The sequence below is a fragment of the Clinocottus analis genome, unplaced genomic scaffold, assembly GCF_023055335.1.
Source record: "Clinocottus analis isolate CAN_PGR_092001 unplaced genomic scaffold, fCliAna1.0.p SCAF_4, whole genome shotgun sequence".
Classification (NCBI taxonomy): Eukaryota; Metazoa; Chordata; class Actinopteri; order Perciformes; family Cottidae; genus Clinocottus; species Clinocottus analis.
The window spans coordinates 20036036-20056444 of NW_027176153.1; the positions used below are offsets into that span (position 1 = coordinate 20036036).

The 20409-nt window shown below is 43.7% G+C and overlaps 2 protein-coding genes across 2 annotated transcripts; both read left to right on the forward strand.

Annotated features, from left to right (window-relative positions):
- The first annotated feature begins 334 nt into the window (after positions 1–334).
- Positions 335–8846, forward strand: LOC137800942 (immunoglobulin-like and fibronectin type III domain-containing protein 1). Its single transcript, XM_068598310.1, has 14 exons — positions 335–482; positions 864–953; positions 1083–1207; positions 1928–2069; positions 2179–2472; positions 3118–3414; positions 5026–5205; positions 5304–5432; positions 5547–5855; positions 6173–6258; positions 6395–6587; positions 6679–6975; positions 7056–7382; positions 8638–8846. The coding sequence occupies exons 1-14, from the start codon at positions 335–337 to the stop codon at positions 8844–8846; spliced, it is 2826 nt and encodes a 941-aa protein (XP_068454411.1).
- Positions 8651–14857, forward strand: LOC137801092 (fibrous sheath CABYR-binding protein-like). Its single transcript, XM_068598502.1, has 5 exons — positions 8651–9173; positions 11099–11586; positions 11981–12050; positions 12733–13264; positions 13366–14857. Coding segments are annotated over exons 1-5 (1374 nt in total). The 5' UTR covers positions 8651–8891; the 3' UTR covers positions 13368–14857.
- Positions 14858–20409: the final 5552 nt, after the last annotated feature.

Here is a 20409-nt window from a genome sequence, read left to right on the forward strand (position 1 = left end):
AAAGAAAAGTGAGAAGCAAAAGAAATCTGGCCAGCACAAGAATTCAAGCAGTTCAAAGAAAAGCAAGAAGCTAAAGAAAGCTGTCAACGGTAAGAGATCACAAGTGGTGCAATACCACATGGAGGTGTAGTTTAGGTAAATGGCAAGACGATAAGACTTTTTGATATGTTGCTCCATGGAGCAGTAGATATTGTTCCACAGATTGTTCTTTTGTAAGAATGAGATGTAGTCGCTTATAAACTTATATACCTTTGTTGTGTAAAGGTAGATGGCAAAAAGGTTTGTTGTTACAACAAAACTCATAGTTTTCTTGCAAATTATGTATTTGGTTATTATGATTGCTCTGCTTCTAGGGCAAGATCCAAATGAACTAGTAAGTGACGATGAAGAAAGTGAAAGTGAGGCGAGTGAGGACTCGACTGGCCAGCACAAGCATTCAAGCAGTTCAAAGAAAAGCAAGAAGCAAAAGAAAGCTGTCCATTGTAAGAGGCCACACGTGGTGCACTACGACATGAAAGTGCAAATTTACATTTTGATCTTTTGTTCCATGAAGCATTTGATATTGTTTCACAACTTGTTGTTTTATAATAATAAGAAGAGTTAGTGCCTCATGGACTTGTATAATTGTGTAAAGGCAGAAATAGTTGTTCTAGCTTTATAACTTTGTTTTTCTCTTTGTTTTCTAGCGTAGACGAGTAATGTGTTGAAATGATTTCATTTTAGCTTAAGTAACCCTACATACTGTTTAACTCATTGTTGATAACATTATAGGTACACCTTTTCAGACTCTCACTTCTAATTGTCTATATTTGAAACAAATAACTTTGTTGAAAAAATTGATATAATCTGATATTATTTAAAAGGGGAAAGTGAGACTGAGGATGCGGCTGGCAGAGCCACACATCCAAGGCGTAAAAAGAGAAAAGGGCCGCTGATCCAAGATGTGATGATCGGTAAGTAACCTAAATGGTGGCACGACTGAATCAGAGGAAGAGGCTCAAACTGGATGACTCTGTTGATCCAGCACTCAAAAAACACATACTGTACATTATCTTGTGTGTGTGTGTGTGTGTGTGTGTTAGATCCAGGGGTTCATTTCATCTGTGGTCTGTCTGACGTCAGCGCCATCATCAATGAGCCTGCTGAGTTCACGTGTAAGCTCAGCAGTGCAGACTGTGAGGGAACCTGGTTCAGAGACGGCAAAAAGGTTCGTCCTGAAGGTCAAACTCGTAATTTTTCTTGCGTACAATATTAGGCGTAAAGAGGGAAGTTACATATTTACTTATTATGATTGTTAATACAAAAGACCGTACTTTAAAGAGAAGAGCAATAATTCAAGGATGGTTAGAGTGCGGTTGCTAAATTACTAAAATACCCAGAGAACAATCTTAACTCCTTTCCACTTTCACATATCTGTATCAACAGCCTACATTAATTGCCATGGTTAAACATGCATCTTGTGTAATATCAAGGCAAAACAGAATTTACAGATTAGGAGATTACTTTCCGCACTGAGACCACAGTTCCTGTTTGTCACACCAGCATTGTTATGGATGAACACAGCCCAGTTAACTGGTTAAGCAACGAATCGGGCCAGGGACTTTCCTTGGATAACCCCCCCTCTTTCTCTCCTCACGTTACCTGTCCATCTCTTTACTGTACACTCAGAAATAAAGGCAAATATGCCCAAAAAATGCATTTTGCTCTACTGGAAATTACCACCGGTTTTATAAGCTGTAAGGGACATACCTCAAACATTTGGCAGATGCTTCTATACTTTGAGCATATTTGGGCCACAACAGAGCCGGACAGAAAACCCTTTTGGCCATGCAATGTTTCTGATTTGAATAATTCATTAACATTAACAGTTGTTGCTTGCATTTCTTATTATTATCATCATCATCTGTCTGCCCCCTTTTCCTATCAGATATCCCCAGATGACAATTTTAGTGTGACTAAAGACGGTGCGATCCATAAATTAGTCATAATCAGGTGCGAGGAACAGCACTCTGGGAAATACCGCTTTGAGGCAGACGGTCGTAAAACAGAGGCAATGATCAGCGTCAAAGGTTTGAGAATGATAATGTCATGATATCAATAATGATTTGATATTATACAGTATAACTGCTCAACCAAAAATGCCAATTAAATGACTAAGTGGCCCCTTTTTTTTTGTAGATCCCCCAAGGTTTGACCACGAAGACCTCAGTGCTTTCACCAAGCCGGTGACAGTTAAAGTGGGGCACAACGCCATCTTCAAACTGCATTTTGTTGGACATGAACCCATCAAGATTAGGTGGTACAGAGAAGAAGAAGAGCTCCTCGACGACAACAACACAAAGATAGAGAAATCTGCAAGTCACAGCCGCTTGCTCCTGAGCAGGTGCCAGAGAAAAGACATGGGAGAGATCAAGATTAAGCTCAAGAACGAACATGGCTTCATCGAGGCAATCTCACAGTTAATTGTGCTTGGTGAGTGAACGAAGGACAATGCAGAAATTCAATACAGGAAATTGTCTTATCCCGAGCTTAATTCGTTTTCTTACGCTCAATATAACTCGACACTAAAAAGGTCAGTCAATTAAAAGGAAATAACTCAACATCCAACTCCTTCAATACAATCTTAACAGATGCCCAACGGGATGAGTTGTGCAGCAAGTTGTGTAGTAAGAAGTGCTCTGCTGTGAGATCTTAAGAACAGCCAACAGCAGTGTCGTTAAACGCTTCACAGCTCATCCACATAGCCTGATTGTAAAAAGCAGGCCAGTCTTTTCTCCATCATGTGGAAAGAGGGGCACATTTCACTGAGCCCATCTGTGCCTGGACAGATTTTCGGTACTTATTTTCCAACTGCAGCTCGTTTTTGTTCTACTTGAAGAGGAATCCCAGTTGGTGATAATGTGACAGGTTAAAGATGTGTTTTTATAATACATTTCAGTGCTCGACAGAAGTTATTATGTTGAAACCTCTGCTACATCTGCCACCGCTGCCAGCATCACGACTGTCAGATTTTGTACCGGTATTATCTCTCAAGGAAAATGTTGTTTCCCCCACGGTATGATAGCAGCATTCACTCTGAATTCAAGGTTTTAACTGACACTTTTTTGGATGTTTCAGACAAACCCACTTCACCCCTGGGTCCTGCAGAGGTAATGGAGAGCTCAGCTATGTGTATTGAATTTAAGTGGAGGCCGCCGAAGGATGATGGCGGCTCGCCGGTGATTAACTACGTGATTGAGCGACAACAGGTGGGACGAAACACCTGGAAGAAAATAGGGGAAATCCCAGGTGTGCCCAGCTACCGCGATACAGATGTGGACCATGGCCGGAAATATTGTTACCGTATCCGGGCAGTTACTGCCGAGGGTACAAGCGAAGTGATGGAGACCGATGATATGCAAGCCGGCACACTAGGTGAGCCACACGGGTGCTTTTGTTGTATCTGTCTGTGAGATTAGTTTGAGCTTCCGACTCCTCTACAATCCTGTGAAGATCGATGATAAACTGCAGCTTCCACTTTTTTATCACTTTATCTATCTCACTCTTTCATTGCCGAGGGACAAAAAGTCCTCCAACGTCTATTCTTCTCTTGGCATTACCTGTACAATCAAAATTCCCCCACAATAGCAAACTGAAGACAATGAAACCTGCCAGTGGCAGGTCCCACGGCAAAGCAATACAAAACATACTAGACTTATACTTATTGGATTAAGTAGCTAGTTATTCAACACAAATGAATTTAAGAGATCATTTATGAACACTGCAAACTATTTACATCAATTGTTGGAGTTTCTAGGGTCCATTTATAACGTCTTTAAGGTCACACTTCATATCTTTCTACATTAAGTTGCTTGTGAGATGTGGCTAGCATAACTGCTTATGATGATGATTTCTTAGCAAGTGCAGTAGTGTATAACTGACTAAACACTAGCATACTAATGTTCCCAAATATAAACATATCATCATCTAAAATGTAAGCTAGCTAGCCCACTGTAGTAACATAATGCGTTCTAACATTAGTAGTTGTTACTACACATGAACACCATATTAATACATTAAAAATAAACAAAGAGAACAAACAATGTGGTGGAATAAGTCCGTTTTTACCCTTTGTGTAATTATTTTAATTTTAACCCTAAGCTAGGTTAATCATCGCTAATTAACTACGGGATCGTAGCGCTAGTTAGCTAAAGAGCTAACATCAATTAGCCTCACCTTACGTTTCTAGATTCCTTTAAAACAGTTATTTATATTAACCAGTGACGAAATGGACGGTCTCCTGCTCAGAAAAGTCAAAGTATTTCCAAAGTTCTGGGTGGTTTTAATGGCAAATCCAACTGGAAAAGGTGTCATCTCTGCTGGAACTACGGAGCTGCTAATGTTCCTCCGCCCATCATCAGTCTGATTATTCACACCTGTGCCTCTCCCACTGTGACGTGTCACAACATGTCTCCTTGAGCATCAGTTGATGTAGTGTCATTACTGCTGCCGGCTGCGCTCCATTACTTCTGAGACGACACTGTTTGCCCCTAATCTGCTCTCTCTTACACACCATGGAGGCTATGAAGGGCTTATGAGTAATGAGACACAGTCAGTATGTCTTTCTATAACTGATGAATAATTAAATAATTAAAATAAAATATATTCATGTTTCTTTGTTTCTGTTCAGCAGCTCCAAACCCTAAAATATAATTTAATCAATCAATAAGACAAAAAGCTGCAATCTCTTACTCTTGTTAACTAATTTGCTTACTCAATTGAGAGGCTGATCATTTCAGCACATAGCTGATAATAACACCTAGAATAAGAGTCATAAAGTGTACATGCATTCTGCACTTTTTTTTAAAAAGCAAAGGATTTACTTCTGGAGTGTAAATTGGCACAAAAATCGGCACAAATCACTGCATGACCTTCATGTCTAATATGGCCATTGGTGATTATCATTCATCAATGCTGCTATACAAAAGATAGTCCAGTCTTTCTGACTACAACGTTTACAGTTGTTTTTTTTCCTGCACATTTTAGCTTTTCCTGGCCCTGCAGCACCTCCGAAGATTGTCAGCGCCTTCGACGACTGCATCAACATCTCCTGGGCTTCACCGAATAAGACCGGAGGTTCACGTATCCTGGGCTATATTTTAGAGAAACGCAAGAAGGGGAGTAATCTGTGGACTGTTGTAAATGCCATGGACGAACTAATAAAAGGTCTGTCATTTTTATGTTCACTCTCTTTCAATCTGAAGGCATTGAAGACTGCAACACTGATGTTGTGTTGTTGTTGTTGTTTCTGAAATTACTTCCAGAGAAGAAGTATGCAGTAAAAGATGTTGTGTCAAGAATGGAATATGAATTCAGAGTCACGGCCATAAACCTCTCAGGAATTGGTGAATTCAGCAACGCCTCAGAGTTTGTTTTTGCACGGGATCCAAAGAGTAAGTGTTGCAATGCATTGCCATGCATCTTAAATACATTGTATTCATAAAATGATCGAATGTCCATGAATTCCAATCATGTATCTTACTGGAATCTTGTGTAATTGACCCCAGAGCCTCCTGGTAGAGTTACAAACCTGAAGGTGACAGATTCCTCCTACACCCACTTGGTCCTGACTTGGACCAAACCGGAGGATAAGCCAGAGATACAGGATGAAGCGAAGGGATATTTTGTTGAGATCCGGCCTGCAGAATGCCTGGAATGGTCCCGCTGCAACACCACGCTCATCATCACGACGTCCTTCACCGTGAAGGGCCTCAAGTCCATGGCGATGTACTGGGTGAGAGTAATCGCGACGAATGACGGAGGAGAGAGCGCCCCAGAGGAGCTGCCCAACTATGTCCTTGCAATGCCATCACCTGGTACGTCAACATGTCAAAAGGAATGTGGAAAACAAAGTAATATGCTGCTGGGACTTTCCAAAGTCCATACTGTTTCTTATCAGTATACCATATAGCTCTTAATATTCATAATTTTCTAATGCTTCTCTTCAACATCTGTTTAGTGTTGTATGTTAACAGAAATGAGTTCAAGATATTGAATCACTGACCCTTAATCTCTTACTCTTCAAAATCAATATTATTCTTGCTATATTAGAGCTTCCCCGATGTCAGAACCTTGTCAAGTTAGATATTTTTCAGAAAGCACTTGCTGTCATTGCTTTTGCTCATATTTCTAGTGAGGCCAAAGTTCACAAACCACAAGATGAAGAGCTTCATGGTGGTGAGGGCAGGGAACTCTGTTAGGATCACTGTGAACTTTGAGGTGAGACGTAAACTTTAGCTTAATTCTCGACAACACACTGAAGGCAAACCGGGGTTTGGGGGGAAATCAGAAAGGTTGCAACATTCGGGCCTGAAATATTCAAGACAAGACAATATAGTGTCCTTTTTTTTTACAGGCCTCCCCTCAGCCACATGTCATGTGGCTGAAGGACAACGTGCCAGTGGCCAAACGGGTCACAATCAGTAACTCTGACGGGACGTCCCAGCTGCTGATCCCTTCGTCCGAGCGCTCCGATACGGGCATCTACTCCATTTTGGTGAAAAACCTCGCAGGACAGGAGACATTCAGTACAGAGGTCAGGGTCACAGGTAAAAAAAAATAAATAAAATGCACGTTTTCTTTTGCTACGTCGATGTCCAAGTAGTGGATGAGCCAGTAAAATAATGATCGTGGTTACAGATGATCCAAAGCCTCCTGGACCGGTGGAGCTGGAGGAAAACGTGCCCGGCACGGTGACGGTGATCTGGGCGCCTTCTCCCGACGAGAAGCGCGACGACCGCCTCAACTACACGGTGTCCAAGCTGGACTCCACCAAACGCACGTGGACAACAGTGGCCGAGAAACTCTTCAACAACAAGTTCACCGTCTGCAACATCATGCCCGGGAGGGAGTATCACTTCCGGGTGTATGCCAAAAACGACATGGGCGTATCTGCACCGTCGGAGTCACCGATCTGTGGGAGGGAAAAGAAGAAAGGTGCATTTGTGGATCTCGAGCGACGTCAAATTCTCACTTCTTCAAGGGGAAAATCTCACTGTTTCTCGTTCCCCCCGCAGAAAAATTCACGGTGAGCGTACCGACCAGAAAGGACTGCGATTTGCGATGCGCTCCGACCTTCATCGTGCCTTTGAAGCTCCACACGGCGCCCAAGGGCTACGAATGCTACATGAGCTGCGCGGTGAAGGGAAACCCCGGACCTCGCATCACGTGGTACCGCAATCACGTCAGCATCAACACCGACACCAACTATCTCATCTCCAACACCTGCGGGGTTTGCTCCATGTTGGTTCTCCGCGTGGGCGCCAGAGACATGGGGGAGTACACCATCTGTGCAGAGAGCGCCCTCGGACGGGCCGAGAGCTCCACCGTCCTCAGCGTCCGAGGTGAGAGAGAAACACTGCGGCACTTAGATTCAAAGGATAGGTGGAATATAAAGAACCAGATGTATTATGCTGAATCGTGTCATTTTTCCCCCCCATATACAGAGTGAAGAAACTAACGGCGCCTCAGTGTGAGCACTTATTTTAAAGTTTCGATCAATTACAATGTGTATGTTTTAGTTGAAGTGGTTGTGCTGCTTGGATGTAATGCACCATTTGCAACAAGACCAGTATGGACTCTTGTATTAATTGTACTGCTGATAAAAATAGACGTATTGCTCTGTTTTTAGGTTTGTTTTTTAACATCTGCCTCTTGGGATGAGAAATAGCCTCTTGGCTAACTCTGACGCATTTACTGAAGTGTTTTTATTAATGTGCACTGTGTCCTTATCAAATAAACCATTTAAAACAATTAAACAGTGCGTTTGGTGCTTCTGAAGATTATTTAACTTTGGAGTGTTCTGTCTCATGGTTCAATTCAGATAACTAATGAATAGTCATGTTTTCAGCTGATTGCAAACCATATTCCTCATGCCCCTGCTGAATCCTTCATCGAGTTTATCATAGTTTTGAGGGTAACACGGTTATTAAGAAGGTTTTTGGTGGAACCGGTATGACGAGAGTCGAGAAGCCACAATGGACCATGACATCCACAAATCAACAATAACATGTGGTTTGACAACATGACTAGATCCATAATGAAGGGGAATAAGAGCTCTGGGAAATGACACAGATAACAATACTCAGGAGAAAAAGAAAGAAAGAAAAAAGATGTTATATGAATTAAAAGGCACTTTAAACAGAGTGCACATTCAATTAACCCTTAAATAACCTTGAACAGTGATCAGATGAATTCAAATGGGATGTAAGAAGGTTCATTAGAAATATGCCCTTTCCACAATCTGTGCATGAATGTGACACTTTTGATTCATTTATTTTTAAGCACGCTGTCTGTTTACTATTATAAATAAAAAAAGACACTCCCATAAAGTGAATTGTACAGAGTCATTCTTGTCAGCATTATCCCGTTATAACCCGTGGTGGGCCTGTACGACAGATGGCCCCCATGCAGCAGCGAAGAGGAATAAATAGCGCACAGTAACCGTACGTGGAGTTTCGCACATGGTGGCGCAGACTCAGCCGCTCCTCCTGGCAGCCCCGCCCCCCTCCCTCTCTCCTCCTGAATGGACGCTCACGCTTCCTGCGGTCCACGCCCCCTTCCCTCCCTCCCTCCCTCCCTCCCTCCTCTCTCTTCCAGTCCTGCCTGTGCCCTCATCCTCTGCTCTCCACCGCTTCATCCTCTCGATACTTTATTGCGCGGTGATTGAATCCAGCTCGGTTTGCGCTGCGCCGCTTCGAGAGAGCCTCGCGCAAAAAGGGAGAAACACAGCCTGCTCGCACTTCCAGCCCAAGTCCAGTTTCACCCACCGGGCGCCTCTGGGTGTCACCTCTCTCTTGCCTGGCTAGAACATTGTGTCCTTTTTTTTTTTTTAGTGGCTGGAGGGGGAAAAAATGACCGCAAAGCATCGAAGAGGGAAAGGCAACCACAAGCAGGAGGATGGCTGGTTCAAAAGCGACGCTGCGGAGTCCGAAGTTCCCGCTGGAGGAGTCAACCACTACGCTCTCCTCCTGGTTTTATTCCTGCTGCTGGTGCTCGGCGGTGCCGCCGGCGCGTGGTTCTGTTTCCAGCAGCACCAAACTTTAACCTACTTAACAGACAATCTCATGGGCATGAAGATGAATATAGTGAAACTACAGTCCGCCCACGAAGAGATGCGGCAGTCAAGCAGCGAGGTAAGAAATACACGTACCAAAAAAAAAAGTATTTTCCAGTGGGAATATAAAAGTCACATAACTGCACAACACGCCCCCCCTGCCATATGTCCGATTATGAAAACACTCGCTCAATATCGCCACGAGCTTTTTTTTAATTTACACTTTGATTAAATACGAAAAAGGCCTCTGCACATGTTCACAAGTAAGGGAAGTCGAGACCTGCAGGCCTTATCGGATTTCAGAAATGCCAACAGCCTGACTTGAGGGAGTACAAAACGCTGCTATTTCTAACGACCACACAGCTGCTGACGTTTGTAATGAGGATTACTCTTGACCCCACGACTGCAGGGGCTCTGATCCCTGACTCCTACACGGTGGATCTGCTTCAGTCTCGAAGTTCTCGGTGGGAACTGTCTGTATTTCTGACACAATATTAAAGCTGTGCGGAGGATGCTGCCAAAATAGTAAGAAACCAGACAGCAGTGTGTGGAGCCAGGACTAAATTTAGCCTGGGACTTTGATACTGAACACCGGCTCAGAGGCCATCGGAAAAGTGATGATTGTTTCATCGGTATCTCTGAAATGTCAGAATACTGTGGAGGAAATGTGAAGTACTACTTTGAGAAATGTGTTTTCCTGTAGTTTTATGCGTCCACATGGATGACCTGACTCTGTTATGTCACTAAAAAACAGGTTCATGCTCCACTTGTGCCAATCAAAGAATTCCAACTATGATTAAGCTGCTGCAGGCGACTTTCGCAAGACTTTTATTTATCTGCTGTGAACATCACAGTGGCGTTATAATTCATAACGTACACCGATGCACAACAACCAGATGCCCTGTGTTGAGAATAAAATGTGATTAAATAGAATAAAAAAGAGAATACATTGATATAAATACATACATAGATACATACACAAAGTAAAAGTGTGTTACCAGGGTGTTAAGTGTGTGAACGATGTTGTTTTTCTCTTACTTAACCAAAACACTCACTCCTTCCTTCCTCTTTCTCTTACATAACTCCACCTTTTGGTTCAAGTAAATGTGTCAAACACTGTGCAAGGGAACGGCTCTGCCAGCTCAGTCTTGTTAGACGTGTTTCCTGTTCCAGCAGCGGTAACTTTAGTTGGAAAGTTTTACCAACCCAATGCCTGGTTGGCTTCTGCCGTCCTGCGTTTGGTTCCTGACGAACGTACTTGACTGAGAAAACCACTTCCCGCTTTGTTTCACGTGACTTCTCGCCAGGAAGTAAAGTTTCCCCCCGAGCTGCATGTGCATGATCAGACCTGTTCTGATGGTTTGAATACATGCTTTATTCATTTCATGGGCTTATACGCTCTTATATGGGAGGAGAATATATAGTTGTTCTGGCTTTAATGAATGGAAAACTAGAGAAATACAAGCAAATTTGAATTTAACCTGTGGAACTAATTTTGTCTTTGAGTTCCCCTGTGTTTGAGTCGTCGTAGGAACCTCAAATTAATTCCAATACTTGTATTTATTGCATGTATTTGTTCAGCAAAAAAAATATTTTTTATCGTAACTATGAGCATTCAGCATGATATGAGCCAGATTCCCCAAAAAACGCCTCCTCGAGTAGTCAATAACACACCTTTTTCAACAAAAATTCAAAAATACTCAACAAAAATCACAATAAAACTGTTACGAAGGAGTTTAAGTAAAAGAAAACTATAGAAAAAAATGGAAAAATGACGTATTTGATGCCAAAAGATTGTCTAAATAGGGCATACTGGGACTTAAAATAGGAGCGGGGGGGATTTTCCACACGGTTTCCAAAAGGTTAAAGCCTCTGTTCCATCTCTGACATGTGGTAACATAACGTGTACTTTCTACTGTTCCACTTCCAGTGTAGTTTAGAGAATGTCAGTCACGCCGAGTGGCCGCGTTGACCCGCCGTCGCTGCCGTCTCGTGTCTTTTCAGCCGCTGGTCTCGGAGAGCCTGGAGAGCCGCCTGCACGCCCTGGAGGACTCCTACGAACTGGCCCAGAAGCAGGTGGGCATGGCCTTGGCCACGGCCGAGCAGCTCAAGACGTCGGAGCTCCCCACCCAGGTGCTGTCGCTCCACACGGAGATGAGGGCGCGCCTGGCGGAGCTGCAGCGGGCCAGCGTGTCCCTGGAGCAGCTGAGCCAGCTGCAGAGCGCGCTGCGGGGGAAGAGCGAGGAGTTCGAGGGCGTCCGGGTCCAGGTGGACGGCCTGGCCGCGCTGAGCGCCCGGCTGTCCCAGAAGGTCGAGGGCTTGACGGGGAGCGTCGGGGAGGCGGAGGCCAAGATGGAGGAGAGGGCGGGACGCGTGGCCGCGCTGAGCGCCACCTTGGACGGACAGGCCGCCGAGGTGCTCGGCCTGAAGCGGCAGCTGGACGCCCACCAGGCTCGGCTGGAGGCCAGCACGCTGGAGATGGCGACCGTCAGGTGGGTGGTGGAGAGAGAGGAGAAGCGAAAAAAAGAAAGAGGGGCAGCAGAGGAAATAGCTCAGCTCCTCTGACCCATAACTTCATGTTGACTTTGTCAAAGCCCCCTTTCGCTGTCACTGTCTGTCTCCGTGTTACTCTCGTCCAGACTCGGTGGGCCTCATATTCACATTGTACAATTTCTCTGATCCGTGTAGACACTTTTATTGCATTGATGGTTTTTTTTTTTAGGCGCTGAATGGTTTTGCATGAAATGTCCTGTGTGTGTAAAATGACTGCGCTCATTTAAACATCATGTGAATGCATTATTGTCCAATAAGGGCAAGATTATTCATTTTTTTTATTATTATTAGGTAACAATTTGAAAACCATAGTTTCATTCACTGTCTTTTCAGAGAGTTGCTCGAGAGTGAACAGCCCCAGCGGCTCCAGCAGGCCGGTGTGGAGGAGCAGCAGCTCAGTACGGTACGTCAGAGTCTGGAGGAAAACATGCAGAAACACACCGGCCCATCAGATTCAGCCATTCATCACTTTGTCTCACCTCATTCACTCGGCCTAAAACTCTTCGTACCTCGGTGTCAATCTCATCCAGGCTTGTCATTAATTTTCTTGTAATGTTATTAACATTAAGGCTATTCTTAACCCCGCCGGCGAAGCTCTCATTTGTCGATTTATTTTGCAGTCAACACCAATAGTACATGAATTGCCGAACACATCATGATGCGTGTGGCAATTCAGCCACCAGACTGAATCACATCAAATGGATAACTGAATATGTCACGGACGTAAAAGATGTATAAAACTATTTTTTTTTCATCATTTTTTAGAAGCAGTTGTGTATCATTAGATTACACTGCATCTATAATAGCAGAACATGGATGCCATGCCCTAGCTCACATACTGTCACATGGTCTCTTTACTATTTCTGTCCACTTCGCGCCCAAAGGGAACCATAATGAGATTTCCATCTCGTTAATTTGAAGGCTCTAATTGCAGACATGGAGTCTCTGATGGATTTACAGCCACACTCACACGCTGGCATTTCATCCTGGTTGCCAAGGCACCTGTGAATCATTTTATACCCAGAATCTGGTCTACTGTGAACTAATATTAAGCATTTTATTGCCTTTTTTTTTTATTGCCGTAGTCAGAGGGACAGACGGAGGAAGAGACAGCTGAAGAAGAGGAAGCTGCAGCAACTGAAGAGGAGGCGCCTCCCGCAGACGTAGAAGAGGCGCCTCCCGCAGATGTAGAAGAAGAGGAGCTTCCCGCAGACGTAGAAGAAGAGGCGCCTCCCGCAGACGTAGAAGAGGCGCCACCCGCAGACATAGAAGAAGAGGTGCCTCCTGCACACAAAGAAGAAGAGGCGCCTCCCGCAGACGTAGAGGCGTCCAACCCAGAAGAGGAAGATAAAGGAGGAGAGGCAGCTGCACAGGAGGGAGCACCTGTTGAAGAAGAGCCTGAAGAGGAGAACCAGGAAGCCGACGAAGAGGAGAGACACACAGCAGAGGAAGAGGAGGAGGAAGAGGAGATGTTGTCTGAAGGAGAAAATGGACTGGGAGGGGAGGAAGTGTCAGAAAGAGAGGAAGACCTGCAGGATGTAGCAGCGGAAGAGGAGGCAGAGGAGACGGATGAAGAAGAGGAGCCGTTAGAATATGATGCTTTACCAGAGGATAAATGTAAGTGAGAATATATCAGGAACACAATTTTATCTTCCAATAATCGTGTATTAACATCACTGCTTTGCATAACGCTAATATTTTCTTGTTGTGTTTTACAGAGAGCCTGTCAGTTACCAGAAAGTTTTTTTTTTTTTTTTCCCCATCCCCTCCCCCGGACACATCCACAAAGGGGAATGGGAACTTCCTCTGAATATATATATGACAACTCCTGCAGGAAGGCGTCCTTGGTTGCTGTCGTTTGGGTGCAGTATTCATTAGGCGGTCGCTCTTTGGACCGCAGACCTCAGTCAGAAGAAATCAGTCACTGTGCTGGATGCAAAGCTGAAACACGTACCTCAAAATATGACACGGCTGTTAAGTTAGGGAAAGAGTACTTCAGGGCTAACCTGCTAATAACAACCTCAGAAGCCTTAATCCATTAAATGACTCACATTGTTCACTGTTCGTGACTCACACACCGGTTTATGGTCGAGCCGAGCTTCTGTACGAAACTGGAAAACCAGAAGCCATCGACATGAACTGTTTATCAATGCACTAAGCCATAAGAAATGCCTGTCGTTAAAATGTTTCTTCTCACTGCCTGAAACGTAGAAGGAAAAACTGTTAATTATTGCATCCCGGTTGTTTACTCGGACAACACAGACACCGAAAAAAGCATCTTTGAGAAGATAGACGAGAACAATTCCTGAATGTTTTGAAAGTAAGGGACAAACTGTAGTTGATAGTTTTCTTTTTTTAAAATTATTATTACTTTTTAAAGTACTGGAGGTTTGCTTTGATTTATTACTTTTTACCTGATTATGATTTACTTACACACCTGTAGCGTTGTAAAACGTAGCCGGCTAAGTCCTCTACCAAGAACTGTTTTAGCATCATTCTACTGCTTTTAATACGTTTTCAGTCACTACGAACAATGTTTTATGCTGAATAATAAACCGTTTAGAGGAGCCTCAGGGATAAATGACTCTCGAGATGTGGAAAAGTATCGCAGCAAAATCATCCAAAACAACAGGAATTGGAGCGATATCGATTGATCATAACTTTACCGACAAAATCCTTTATCTTTATCAACAGTACCGACAGTTCATGGTCACTGTTTCACGTTTTAACTTTATCGTTTCAGTCAAACGGGAGCTGAAATACACAGAAAAGTCTACTCCATGCTGCAGAGTTCAAGTTAGCTTTAGCTTGCGCAGAAGAGACACTGAAACTAAAGATGGATCAAAACTATGTGAAGGAGGAGCACGGAGTTCATGTCACCAGATATTAACCCGCTGAACGTGACTTTAGAAACAGAAAGTACACAACACTGTGTCGCTGAGGTGCTCCTATAAGACAACTGGAATAATGTGAAATCTTGAATAATGCAGTACAAATGTGCGCGCTAACAACGAAACCCCTTTCGACATTCAACACATGATGTCATGTTTGGAGTCAGATGTGGAATGTTTAGCAGCAGTTCTCTGTAGTACACTAAGACCTGGACACCAGTACTTTCACTAAATGCACTGTACTTGCCGAGGCACTGGCTACTGGCGGTATGACACTTCTCACTGTCATGATTTTTTTAAATAAACCCTGGTTCTGTCACGTCTGCGTACTTTATTTTGTGCTGTTTTGTCGTACACAATTCACGTTGATCATGTGGCACATGCACAGCCAACGCTCGACATGGCTGAGCCCTGAGAGCAATAAAGCTCAATCGTTATCCAGAAACTATTTAGAAACGCAGCAACGAGCCACATGGGTGCACTGGCTGACATGTTCTTTTCCTTCTGCACTATTTACTCCTGTTTACGAAACGTCCGTTCCCAGCTGTTTCATTAACACATCTGCGTGTTTCATGTGGAAGGAGACGATCTATCAAGAATAAGCGCTGTATTTTACATGCTGCCACAAATCTGGGCGATCATTAAATTCCCAGAAGAAAAGAAGCCACTCTTAATGGTATTATTACTACATATGGCAGAGGGAAACTGCAACGAGCTCACAATGGATGCTTTCATGCAACTTATCAAATATTACCAGAATCAAGAAATCAGTTTTACTGCACACACGCTGGATGGATCATGGCTGTGCATGGAGCAGGTCCCGCCTCCTGCCACGGCCCTGCTGATGCCCATCCTCCTCTTCATCTCTTCCGCTGACATGGAGTATGGCTTTCTGTCCTATTCCTATGTGCTGTAACGCTGTCATGTTGCTCATTCTGGTCACATGACATCTATTGATTCTGTCCATCCGGGGAGAGGGATCCTCCTCTGTTGCTCTCCTGAAGGCTTCTTCCCTTTTTTCCCCTGTAAAAGGGTTTTTACTATCTTTATTTGGGGGAGTTTTTCCTGATCCGATGTGAGGTCCTGGGACAGGGATGCCATGTGTACAGATTGTAAAACCCTCCGAGGCAAATCTTGCATTTGTGATTTTTGGCTACACAAAATAAACTGACTAATGAATAATGCATGTTCAACTGTCCAAAGACTTGATTGCATTAAGAGCTGCTAGACAGGAAGTCTCGATCAATTGTGTGCATCTCTCTCTCTCTCTCTCTCTCTCTCTCTCTCTCCCTCTCTCTCTTTCCCCCTCTCTCTCTCTTTGTTCAGCCTCTCCCACTCTTCCCTGCTGCAGTGTCTCGGTCTCTCAGTCTCTGACCTTCCACCGGCAACATGCAAGCGTTAGCTCCCAGGTAAGTTTCAGAGACACTGAGTCATGCGCTTCTATTTCTGGATTCTTATTCAACCCGTTTCATCTTCAGCCCGACAAGCCACTGTTTTGGCAAAAGCTCCTCGACTTGATGTTTGTCATCTCAATGCTCTGCTCTGCACTGTCGGCCTCTTCCACCCGGTGTATCCTGAGCTCGCGGTTTCTTACTTTAAATTAGTCCTTCTCTTTGATGAGCTTTTGTATGTGCATTAGTAATTATTGGCCGAGGGATATTTTTCTTAGCAACTATTTGAACGCATGAATTATTAACTTTTCTTCAAGAGGACATTTTTGCTGTAAAGCCCCTTCGGGTTGTGGATTTGGGAGGGCAAAAATGTTCTTTGCGTTGCACATTTTGGAAGAGAGTGAGTGGCCGAGCAGCCCGTTGACTCTGTCAGGGTTCAGGGTGACTCCAGAACGGAGAGATCGATGGCAGTAAAGCGGAGCGGAGGCGGGGCAACGTGAGCCTCTGATGCTTGCTCAGCTCTCTCGGTGCTCAGTCTCTTGCAGAAATTGAGCTCAGGTCTTTAAGTGGCAGCGGAAATACATCGTCAGAGCATCTCGCCTTCTTAATTCGATGGATTTCCGGTTTAAATAATATGCTGGGATGGTGCATAATGACTTTAAAGTGTGCATCTGTGGGATGCTACACCTGCTGATGCGGCGTGAGGTTCCAATTCAAGATACACAGCAGGAGAAATGTGGCTTTTTAATATCACAATTTATTTCACAATATATAAATCATTAAGTTCCGAGAAGATTTACAAGCATTTATGTACAAATACGTGGACATATATACATATGTCCACGTATATACACATTGGTATGTATACACATGTTTTATGTATGTATGTATGTATATATATATATATATATATATATATATATATATATATATATATATATATATATATATACACACACACACACACACAATTGTTGATCTATGGCCTTTATTTTTTTTGGTTTATATTAAAAAGCAAGTCTGGCTGTTGGAGTTTAACACTGATAAAGCTTTATGTAATACTGGTTTACTAACATTAAGTAATACTATGTTTATTAGATTGTGTTTTCACATTATTTAGGTCCAATGAATGGAATTCGTTACCTGTTATTTTTCACAGTGCTTTAAAAAAAGTTTCCGTCCTTAATAAACTTCCTGTTGACTGTGTTATTTCCTCACCCAGGTCCTATCTGACCCCAGTCAGAGACGAGGAAGCAGAGTCTCAGAGGAAAGCAAAGTCTCGTCATGCCAGACAAACCCGCAGGTCGACACAGGTAAAGATCAAACGGCTGACAGGAGTTCAGGTTTTTATTGGATTGGGTTTTGACTGTTGACAGATATGAAGCTGTAGAAATGTGCTGCAGGGTGTGACTCTGACTGACCTGAAAGAGGCTCAGAAGACCAACAGCCCGTCTCCTCAAGACAGACAGACGGAGGACGGCGGCCCTCCGGCTGAGAGGAGCTGTCTGAAGAAAAGCTTGACGGATGACAGGAGAGTCAAATTTGGCTCGACGGAGACCACGGAAACGATGGAGATCAGCCCCAAATGGAGCAAAATGGACGAGGTGATTAATCTGAATTCATGCAGATTGACTGCAGCAGTGGTTGATTTGTATTTGACTTGATGTTTGTTACTTATCTTCAAGTCGTGGATCTTTCTCTTCTGCTTGTACAGCAGGGGAACATTGAAACAAGGCTAGAAACTCTTGCCGAGTCTCCGACCCCAGAGCTCTCATCCGCGTGTCTGGCTGGATCCCAGAGCCCGCTTCACTGCAACAACTCTTTCATGGGTCAGCACGGCCTTTCTTATTCATGCATGTGTGTGTGTGTGTGTGAGTGTGAGTGTATTGAAGTAGTAGTAGACCTTTCCTTTTGCCACAAACTGGGCCTGTGCATTTGACAATAGTGACAAAATACAGATCTTTAAGCATCGTTATGTTGTTATAACACCAGGTAAATACATACTTAACCCGTTGAAAACTGTGGAACCAATTTTGGCTCCAGACCTCTTTTTCCCCTGTGTTTGAGTCGTCGAAGGAACCCCAAATTAATTTTAATACTTGTGTCTATTGTATGTATTTGTTCAGCAAAGTCTTGGTGGAAAAAAAAGTTTATCTGCAAAAAAAATCACCTTTAAAAGATATTTTGATCATAACTATGAACATTCGGCCCGATATGAGCCAGATTCCCCAAAAAATTCCTCCTTAAGATGTCATTAAGACACGTTTTTGGAAAGATTAGGACCTAAAGAATCTGAATCTGCAACAAAAATCACAATAAAACAAAGCCTTGGCCTGTTAGGAAGGAGTATCAGTCAAAAAACTTTGTCGTTCGGTTTAAAAATGGAAGAAAAAAAAATTTAGACACCAATTTTAGGCATCACTCACTAAAAACTGTTATGAAATTCTAATGACAGAAATTCTGACAGACTTAATTTGAGAGATGAGAATCCTTTTCTCGTAAGTGGCGCTGTCAATAAGTGTTCTTGTTCATTCTCAGAGGCGATCAAACGACACACAATAATACTCACTGTGTTTGTGCAGCTGGTGAGAGATGCTGGAGGGACGAAAATCAGAACCCCGTTGAAGATGAAGCCGCGCTGACCTTTGCCACAGCTCCTCGACGCTGCTCTGACGGAGAGGTATGTGGAAAACCTCGGTGCCCTTTAACACTCACAGAGAGGAAGGAGGTCAGGAGCTATTTTCCCGTTGTTTCCCCGTCAGTACCACTAGATGGAGCCAAAACATTTCCTTATTCTCATGTCTTTTGGCTGTACTGAGGAGAACTGAGAACAGTTCATGTGGAAACAACCACTGTCTGATACATTGAGATGCTTCAGTTGCGCTCATGACTCACTTTGGTTATCAGCAACCAGGTCTTGTTTACAGAAAAAAAGGATATCTGGATATGAAATACTTTCCCAGCTTTTCGTTCGCACGCCATTTGATTTTTCAATATTCATTAGCGCCATTGTTTCCTCCTGTTTCTCACCCGAAAGCTAAGTATGCTTCAAAGGCAGCCGAGCTCTGTTCTCTGATGCAATGTGTTGAGACGCACTGCAACCGCAGACGTGAAGCACGTGTTCTTTTAGCTTAACGCGTTGAAACGTTGAACATTTTTGGCTCCAGACCTCTTTTTTCCCTGCGTTTGAGTCGTCGTAGGAACCCCAAATTAATTCCAATACTTGTGATTATTGTATGTATTTTTTCAGCAAAGTCTTGGGAAAAAAAATGTATATCTGCAAAAAAAAGGAATCACTTTTAAAAGATATTTTAATTTTAACTATGAACATCCAGCATGATATGAGCCAGATTCCCCAAAATTGTCTCCTGGAGTGGTCAATAAGACACCTTTTTGGAAAGATTAGGACCTAAAGAATCAGAATCTGCAACAAAAATCACAATAAAACAAAGCCTTGGCCTGTTAGGAACGAGTTTCAGTCAGAAAACTGTGTCGTTCGGTTCAAAAATGGAAAAATTACGTATTTTATGCCAAAAGATTGTCTGAATGGGGCATGCTGGGACTTAAAATGTGCGCGGGAGGATTTTTGCGCGCGGTTTCCAAAAGGTTAAAGTGCTGGTTATTATCTCATAGAAAGACAGTGCAGGAGGACCAACCCTCCTCCTCCTCCTCCTCCTCCTCCTCCTCCTCTTCCTCCTGCTCCCTCTAAGTCGCTTTGCTTTTCTCGCATCACATGGCTGAGGTGTCTCGGCATACCATACCATATTGGGCAAACTGACACGCTCTCTGCTTCGTCTTACCCTCGGAATCAGAGGGATTTACTTGCTTTTCTTTTCCTCCCTCTGAACTGATACTCTGCTCGCTCCACCTGAGTGCCGCATGTGAAGAAAGAAAGAAAAAAAAAAAAACCTTGAGCCTCATCACTCATTCCGCCTCCCGGGTGAAACCTGACGAATGAGATTGAGTGAGGATCTTCTTTTAATCTGGGTTCGTAGAAAGAAGATAGCTGCCGTGGGGAATGGGAATGAGAGGGGGACACATATAGATGATATAGATTATAGATTCTCTTTGAGCTGACTCCAGGTCAGCCGTTCAGCTGTGCCCCCGCGGGTCAGTAACATGAGAGGCCCGGAGCGTTACGAAGAGGACTATATCTGTCTGTGATAATAATACCAAACGGCGAAAGGCTTCGTCGACAGCGCGACAGGCCGCCCGTCACCAGAGCCGACCTCTGCGTGACTCCATGATGATCCGAGCAGATTTTCCACAGTGACTCTGAGCAACACAGAGAGAGAGAGAGAGAGAGAGAGAGGAAGACAGGTGTACGTAGAGCGAGTCGGCTGAGAGATTCTGCTACTTGAAAGATTGTTGGAGATGGTGGCGATTACGATCCGGGGAATAACAAGAGATAGAGCGAGCGGGGGCGCCTTTGTAGACAGTTTTTTTTCTTTCTACAGTACCACTTTTGGGGATGCAGTGA